General features: G+C 39.0%; 1 protein-coding gene across 2 annotated transcripts in view; it reads left to right on the top strand.

The window, feature by feature from the left end:
• Positions 1 to 4,763, top strand: part of LOC106530953 (high mobility group nucleosome-binding domain-containing protein 3) — a gene marked incomplete at its 3' end in the record, with an annotated part of 17,248 nt that extends 12,485 nt beyond the window's left edge. For both annotated transcript variants that reach the window (XM_014026689.1, XM_014026690.1), the window contains 2 exon segments: positions 3,898 to 3,948; positions 4,734 to 4,763. In XM_014026689.1, coding sequence (XP_013882143.1) covers positions 3,898 to 3,948; positions 4,734 to 4,763 — 81 coding nt within the window.
• Between the last annotated feature and the right edge of the window lie 4,638 nt (positions 4,764 to 9,401).

Raw genomic sequence — 9,401 nt, forward strand, 5'->3', positions numbered from 1 at the left:
CTAATCGATTAATCTAAAAAATAATCGTTAGATTAATCGATTAGAAAATAATCGTTTGGTACAGCACTACAACATTTTCTGCCACTGTTTCCAAAAATGTTGGGAGGACACCTTTTTCCTTCGCAGTGCACTGCCTGTAAATTGAGTCCATTTGATTATTTCATTTTAGGGCTACTGTTTGCACTGGTTACACCTGTGTGCCTAACATTTTTTCTTAGTTGCACCAGCACAAAAATTAAGCCAAATTCACACTCCCTCCAAACTGCTGAAGTCAGCATGGATTGTCGCGGTTTCATGACGAAAATTACGTCACCGGTGTTCTCAGTGTCRACTCGGCCGCTCCTTTTGGTACAACCCGCCGGCCGAACCATTTAACCGCCTCCCGCTACGACGGTAATGTGTGATTGGTCTGAAGTTCATGGGCGTGCTTCTTTGTGCTGAAAGYGCTCGGATGTGGCAGGCCATAAATTAATTATGATAATTTATGGATAAATTATGATAATTATGGAAGTTATACAATTATTTTTTGTCCGTCCATGGGAAACAAGATGTGCAACTCAAAGTATTAACCAGCCTTAAATGTCTATTTGACTTGACATGTCCCTAAGATGGCCAGCTCCTGTAATTTGACCTTCTGAATTTGGCCTTGGCTTAACCAGCTTTCCATACTCCCCCTAACATTAAATTCATCCGGACTTGGGCCCTCTACACTGATTCTYATCAGATCTCCCACTCTAAATGAATGAAGGGATTCTCTAGTGTAACTAAATTATTTTGTTTATCATGAAGTTTTTGGGGTAAAAGAAAAAAACATACTCACCAACACATTTTACAATTTGTCATTTGTAATCATTTGATGCTGCAGCCAAAAACGTTCCTCTTCCTAGTCACTTGTGGACTTCTGTAAATGTTTTCACTTTGTGGTTGGTGGAATATGGAGTGTTGTGGAGGTTTTTTAAAGGCGGGTGATCTGCGAGCAGCATGTGTCATTGTGAAAGCAGACACGAAGAGGAGTGGAGTCAGGGGAGGAGAGGAGGGGCTTTTTAGGTGTTGGCATGTATGAGAGGGACAGGTCTATTGGACATTATGAACATACAGAACAAATTAATACAGGACACGATTTATTGCGGGGCGAGAGGGAGCATTTGTCAGCAAAGGCATGGATGAGACAACTACAAATTGACTCGTTTTCATGTTTCAAACAAGGAAAGCAGCTTCAGCTCTGGGGAACTGTTCAATAACAGTTAACCTCAGATGGGGATGTCCACAGGGAGGAGTAATCTCACCCCTGTGTTGGCTCCTGGTTGTCGACAGCCTACTAAATGAGTTGAATGGATCCATACACAAGGGTATACAGATGACTTGGTCATACTTATAGAAGGTCTCTGCAGGGACAAAACAYTTTGTCAGATTTGATTACATTTTTGTCTGTCTAGACAGAAAGCTTAACTGGAAAAGAGGTAAAGTGTAAGAAGGCAGCAATGTGCCTACACCAGTGCCGTAGAATTGCAGGTAGTCGTTGGGGTGCTACTCCAAAGGTTATCAGATGGGTCTACATGGCCAAAGTCCGTCCCATGCAATGCTATGCTGCTTTAGTGTGGTGGGTTTGAGTTCAAGTTGGGCCTGTCTGAGCATCACAGGTTCCATCAGAACAACACMTACCCTGGCTCCACTAGATTTACATATCTTAGGGGAGGCCACATCCAGTGCRGTAAGGCTATGCCAGGCTGATAGGTGGAAAAATCTGACTCTCAGCGCWCTAGAATCTAGAACTGGGCAGTTGTTGCTGTTCCAAGAACTGCATGACCTGGAGACAGAATGGTCAAAAAGTACAATTTTGAGCCAAGTTTTAAGACAGAGATTAAAGACAGGTCTGTCTGGGGTAACCTCTCTATTGTGGACATATCTCCCAATTATTTTTACTGTTTGACAGACAGATCCCTTCTGAAGCGGTCAGTAGGTGCAGGGGTGTTGATTTTTCACAACCATAGTGAGAGAGAGTATACATAMCCACTGGGTGGTTTTGCAGCTCTATCTCAATATGCAGTGAGTCTGCCAGTGTGTGGCATCTCAAAGACCTTCAGTGTACACAGGAGGAAATATTGGTACTAACATAGCCAAGGTRCAATTAGAGCTCGGACACACTTAACATCATTACTGACTTGGGAATGTGCCAAAGTAGTCAACYAACTGGGGAGAGATAACATTGTTACTGTTAAATGGATACCGGGACATACTGGCATTTGTGGTAACGAGCTGACTACCTTTAAAAGCTGGCAGTCAGSCTCACTTCAAAGGACCAGAGCCTGTTGTYGGTATCTCAACAAAAGTCTGTACAACTGCCCTGCAGCCCTGGATTAGACGTCAACACTCAGTTTGCTGGAGGGAACTGACGAACTGTAGACAGGCAACTGGGAATAAATGACCCAAATCTTAGGTTTGGGGAAGCTGTCATCGCCCTGACAAGAACGACTTTAAGTACACTGGTTGGAGTCCTTACTGGGCACAATCTGCTCAACAGCCACAAAATGGGAATGGGACTCCATGACAGTGGTCTGTGGCAATTAAAGACCTCTTTGGACTACTTGGGCCACTGCCTGGCTCTGAACAGTCAAAACCTAATAATTCTTGAGGACCCCTTCATGGATGCTGAGTTTAGAACACTGAGTGTTTCTAACATTGTGTCCTTCATCCAAGAGACATGAAGGTTTGAATAAAGTGTGTTTTTGGGGTCTTTTTCTAATTGGTTCTAAGAACGGAACAGAAAGTGGGTGGGACCACTCAATGTAAAGATGCTGAACCTGCGCTGGTAGGGTCAAGTCAAGTGAATGTAAACAGGCCAGTAGTAGTAAACAGTAGGTGTAAATCACCAACTTTATCACAATTTGTTTGGATGATGATACAATGTTTCTCAATATTAAAAGTTTGTCATGATGCGATTTAAATTCAATTCACAAGTCTGCAATCAATCAAAAATGATTGTGTTAGATGGGCACATGATATCTAATCACATCAAGCATATGATGATGACATGGATCAATGTTTTTGTTTTGCCTTAACATAATTGAATCATTAATCATTTCAGCAATACATCAATGTATTGTTTCACCCCTAGTAGACAGCACAGGCCATTACATGAGGAAAACACACCAAACATTTATAGTTTCCCTGCCAGTTTTAGAGAGGACAAATACATGACATCTGAGAATCATAGTGTAGTCTGTCAGCACCAGTCAAGGGGGATACCAGGCAAAATAGTTTATTTTTATTTGATTTGATTGGTAACGTAATTGGCTTTTCAATTTTGATGCAGCACGGTGAGAGAAATGACATCTGCTAGAAAAAAAGTAAGATTTCTCCTTGAATGTATGATTGTTGTAAAGTAAATAAAACTGAAGGTTCTTCTAGAATGGCAGTTGAATCATCACATATCGCTGAGTACTTTGATCAAGATGAAAATGTATTGCTATGAAGCTTTTCTGGTGGTCTATGTAATTCATTTTTCCTTTCATTTGACAGCTGTCTTTCTCTACATAATGGTGTGTTGATAAAAGAAAATGGATCACAATTGACTTTCCAGTCATGTATTTGATACACGAGTAAACTTGCTGTAACAATGACTGAAACACAAGCTGCAGACAGTCCATCAWACGTCTCTCACTGTGACATGAACATTTCTAAATCACATATTACCCCTCAAAGTTTTGGTTTGCAGGGTGTTTTTTTTTCTTCCCCCTTTTGCTTTTATATTTGCATTGCCTTTTATAATACCAATAGATCAGTCTAGGATAAGCTAATATCTAAGTGACTCTATAATTTCTGCATTTTTGTTAAAGATATTTTGGGGGAATAAAAGAGAGAGAAATGTTTTCAGTGTTGCTGCTTTGTTTCCTACAGTCTCCCGAGAGTGCTGAGGGCAAGGAAGCCCCCAAAGTCACAAAACAAGAGGTAAATGTTCAAAGTGTTTGCTGTGTGTTAGGTGTGCATGCTTTGGTTAACATGCTGTGCATTTTTTTTTTTTTTTTGGGGCTTGTATTTGCAGTGTATGCATTTGAGTGAGAAATCACAAGACAGGTTACAGTGGTAGTTCAGATATTTTGAGGTGGAAAAGTTGTGAAAAATTAAGATCTTACCTGTTGTAGACAGGTTTTGGAAGAACCTCAGTTTGGAGAAATAGATCAAAGTGTATTACTAAAATATCTCATGAACCACAGGATTGATTTTAGTGATTTTTTTTTCAGGAAGTTATCAATGGATTTACATTTACAACAAACCAACTTTTTGAGCCAATTCAATTTAAGATGGCCACTGTAGCCAGTCCAACTTAGAAAACATAAAAATGGGTATAATTCAGTCAGTTTTATAGATATTGTGCTATAATTGGATGTGGTTGTAATTGAGAGTGAGTCATTTGCACAAATGTTGAGCATAAACTAAATTTATTTGAATGGAGCTTTGAGACAACATAAATCTACTCAGCTCAGTTTCAGTCTGGTCAAAATTAATCTATTTCTCAAAACAGAGGTTATAATAGCAAAAGGTAAGATATTAATCATTGATAACATTTTCACATAGCCTCACTTTGAATTCTCCGTTTTAATCATTGTGACATTTGTAAGAGTCACCAGTTAGACCAGAAGAAGATAATCCCACAAAGGTACAACTGATATCTCCCTCTCTGTCACCATCTCTCTCTATTTCTCTGTCTTTTTGATCATCTCTTGCTCCGGCAGCCCACCAGAAGGTCGGAGAGATTGTCAGCGGTAAGTTTCGCTCTCCCTTCTCTGTCTTCACCTCTGTCGCTGTCCTCTCCCCTCCAAAACCTCTTCCTCTCATCAAAGCGTTATATTGCCGCGGCTAGACTCACTCACCTGGTTTCATGGGTTTGATGAACGCAATCAGTGTTTACGAATTCCATGAATATTCTCCAAGAGGAGTGAGTCTGGCCCGGTATGCATGTCTTTTCACTGTTTTGTTTGTCCCTTGTCATGTGGTCAGCTGCACCGCTTGTTATGTAAAGCTGCATGATTTTTAAAAAAAAAGTAGTAAATCAGTAGCAGGTGTAATAAAATAAAACATTTAGAATAAAAGCAGTGAAAATGAGTTTTTTTATATCATGCAGCTCTGCCTCACAGGTGATGTTTTTATATGTATTTGCATGTTTAATCTGTCTGTACAGACTTTGCATGTGTTTGTGCATGTCTACTTTAAAGGGTCATAGGGGACATTTTGGGAAAACTGCATTGTTTCTGTCATGTCATGAGTTTACGCTTCCATTCTCGCGTCTCGTCTACAGAAAATGGCATACTTTCTGTTTTCTCCCGGTTTTCCACATCGTCCACATACAGGTTTTTGAAGGCCGATACCGATTATTTTGACATCAGTCTAATCGATACGCGTATCCTATTTTTTTATTTTTTTTTGGCCGATTCTTGAAGCCCATACTGCTTTTTCTTCCTCCATTAACTTGATAAAAATAAGAATGATAACAAATGTTACACAGATCTCAATTYAAACAAAAAAGAAACATTTATTAACAGAGCCTTGTCTGGTGCAGGCTGAGTGAAGTGCTGCAGGATTTATTTTTTCAGACATTTCTTTAAATAAATAAATAAAATTAAAGATTTATTTTATCTAGTACTACATATTCTGTTTTTATTTGTATATTAATAAGATTAATATCTTTTTTTACATTAAAAAATGACCRTGTTTTAATATCCCAGCATTTTTTGTGCAAAAACAGGAACACAGAGAAAAGGAGAGACACACACACATACATCTTGCTATCTTTGTGAGGACTTCACACACAGCAGCTCTGCCTCAGTCTGCTCCCGTTTTTTACACCAGGCAAAAAATGCATTTAAACCAGCTAACGTTATAAACAAGCTTTTGATCGCAGTTTGAAATGTACACTGAAGAAAACCTGCATCAAGACTTTTATGCTGCGGTCAGACCAAACRTGTTCTGAGCAGCGTCTGCCTGGTTCACATGTTTATGTGGACAGCAGCTCTTTACTCGCTCTTATGAACGTAATGGCGAGAAAAGACCGAGAACTTTTTTATTTTAATCCAGCAGGTAAAAGAATRGAGGTGTTCTTCTGCCTCCTGTGAGCAGTTCCAGGATATTTTAAAAGAAAAACAWCGTGAACACGCCAGTAACAGTCTGATGCCAAAGTGAAAGTAAAAACATGGCGCTCCCRTTCGAAAGTGAAACAAACACACAGCTGTTCTCTCCCCCTCATATTCTGACACAGGGCAGAAACAGCTAAATTRGACAGTTAAAACACATTAAAAGTTCATAACTCACCCTTATTGGTGTTGGCAATCTTGTCTTACAACATTACCAGCCGCTCTCTCCCAGGGAGGGGGCGGCAACACATGCGCTCGCATGATCAAAAGACTGGATCAGCCGAATGGACGAACGTATCGGCCGATACCGATACAAGGAAAAAGCAAATATCGGCCGGCCGATGTATCGGTCGACCCCTAGTCAGAACTCTGTCCTACAGGTCTATGCAGTTCACAGTGGGATTGGTCAGAACTTTGTGGGTGTGTTTGTTTACGCAGAGCAACGTGTCCTTCTGCTTGTCATTTTGCTGAAAATGGTCTGTTCCCAGGAGCCAGTTGTTAAATTAGGAAGGTGGAATGTGCAACCAACGYACACGTCTTTTTTCCTCTTAATGGAAAACAAGAAAAAATGAAGTCTTTGACTCCTCATCSAACAACACAAGCCTCTCCTCAAACGTCTAATATATCGAGTGAAAATCAAACACTTTTTCCTGCTATCTTTTTTGTTGTTTACATGCTTAGCTATATGCTACATGTTCTACATTGGTGAGGGATTGTGATGGTTTACCCCCYACATCTTTTTAGGGGTGGGYGATGTATCGAATAWACTCGATGTATCRTGAGTTTTTCARTGTATGATGGTTAAAATGGCTTTATCRTAACCATCGAGTATAAATTATCATGCAAACAATAAGCTGCGTTCCTGCAAGTTTTGCTTTTCTGACACACTTGAACGCATCACTAACCCCTTCCCCTCTGGACACAGAGAGGAGCATGCGTGTGTTGGGAAAACATGGCGGCAGCGGGGGATTCGGGTGAGCATGTGAATGAGATTAAAACTGAAGACAACTTAGATAAATTACAGTAGTTCTGAAGAGAAACAACATTGGAAAAATAATTGGCAGTGGTTTGGATTCCATTAAGAGGACATCGAACAAAATGCGGTAATTTACAAAACATCCCGTTCTGGGTCAGTCAATTTTATTGTCGCTATTTATACTTCCGTTTTTGTATTTTAAAGCCATCRCATTTTTTGATTTGACMTTTTTTATGTTAAAAGMACAAGATYACCTTTTTGAGTTTCAATTGTTTATTTTTCCCTTTTGCTTGGTATACTTTTTTGCTGCTATGGTCCATTTATTTTTGAATTTATTAAAGATCTAGAGCACAGGTATCGAACTCTGGTTCTTGAGGGCCACTATCCAGCGTGTTTTCGTTTCCCTGCTCAACCACATGTGGTTTGTATGACTGSATTATTAACAGGCTTCAACAGACTTTAAAGAGGTAATTGAATCACCGAATCAGCAACCAATGTCCATTATTGAATTAAATCAATCCAACACATTCTTCTTCTAAATGGCTTTTGTTGTTGGGTAGTAAGTAAGAAGAACACATACCCAAATTAAGTGCCTCTATGTCATATTTTTTCAGACATTATAATTTCAACCTAATACAGACTTATGTGGTTATTGTTTATTCAAAAAGCTCTAAATAGCTAGTGGCTTTTTCGGTGACTTTGCCTGCAAACCCTATGTGTCCTAAGTTTGAACATTAAATGAAATATAAAATAGCTTCAATAACAAGAAATTTATTACCAAAGCCAGATTTCTTTCTTTTTGTGAAAAGGAGGAAAGGAGCAGAATGTCTTCTACATTTTAAATGAGAAAAAAGTGAAAGCACATTGAATACTACAAGTAAAAAAAAAGAAAACATCAAATAAATTGTTATTCTACYTTTAGTCTCCTTGATTAAAATTAATTTAGATCAAGCCAGTATTACTTAACAATTACATTTCCTCAACTCAAGATAAACCAAGTAACACATCCCACATGAATTTAGAACACATTACTAAAATAAAAAATGCAAGTATGATGCAGGCTTTGGAAGTATTCACTGGGGTAATTGAATCACTTAATCAGGTGTGTTGGAGCAGAGAAACAAGATAAACAGGATAGTGGCCCTCAAGGACATGAGTTTGACACAACTGATCTAGAGTGTGGACAACAAAAAGACAGTGGCCTTAATTCCATTTTTAAAAAAATTAACTTGTGTGAGAAACATGGTTAAAATTGGTAAAATAGAACATTTAAATTTGTTCAGATCCAGTATTCAATTTTTTAAATCAATTTTTAATAATTTTTTCATCAATTTTGGAGGTATCGTGATATATACAGCGGGTAAAATAAGTATTGAACACGTCAACATTTTTCTCAGTAAATAAATTACTAGAGGTGCTAATGACATGAAATTTTCACCAGATGTCGGTAACAACCCAAGTGATCCATACATACAAAGAAATCAAACCATAAATGTCCAGAAATGAAGTTATTTGTAATAATATGGAATGGCACAGGGAAAAAGTATTGAAAGAGTATTAAAAGCAAGTCTGCCCCTTGTCAGTGCAAGTTAATATCAGCTGGTTCAGTCCCAAATGATGGCCAGGTATCGCACAAGAACCATCTGATGATGGGTAAAAGTAAAGAGCTCTCTCAAGACCTTCACAACCTTATTGTTGTAAAGCATAATGATGTCATCATTTACAGAAGAATGTCTAAACTTCTGAAGGTTCCAGTGAGCACTGTTGGGGCCATAATTCAGAAGTGGAAAGAACATTATTTCACCAAAAACTGACCACGACCAGGTGCTCCTCGCAAGATTTCTGACAGAGGAGTGAAAAGAATTATCAGAAGAGTTGTCCAAGAGCCAAGGACCACTTGTGGAGAGCTTCAGAAAGACCTGGAATTAGCAGGTACGATTGTTTCAAAGAAAACAATAATTAATGCACTGAACCACCATGACCTGTATGCACGCTCACCACGCAAGACTCCACTGCTGAAGAAACAGCATGTTGAAGCTCCTTTAATGTTTGCTGCACAACATTTAAACAAGTCTGTGTAATACTGGGAGAATATAGTCTGGTCAGATGAGACCAACATTGAACTGTTTGGATGCCAGAATACACATCATGTTTGGAGGTCAAATGGCACTGCCATCCGCCAAAAAAACACCATACCAACAATGAAGTTTGGAGGTGGGAACATCATGGTGTGGGGCTGTTTTTCAGCAHATGGTACTGGCAAACTTCAAATAATTGAAGGAAGGATGAGTGGAAAA

The sequence above is a fragment of the Austrofundulus limnaeus genome, unplaced genomic scaffold (assembly GCF_001266775.1).
Source record: "Austrofundulus limnaeus strain Quisiro unplaced genomic scaffold, Austrofundulus_limnaeus-1.0 Scaffold581, whole genome shotgun sequence".
NCBI lineage: Eukaryota > Metazoa > Chordata > Actinopteri > Cyprinodontiformes > Rivulidae > Austrofundulus > Austrofundulus limnaeus.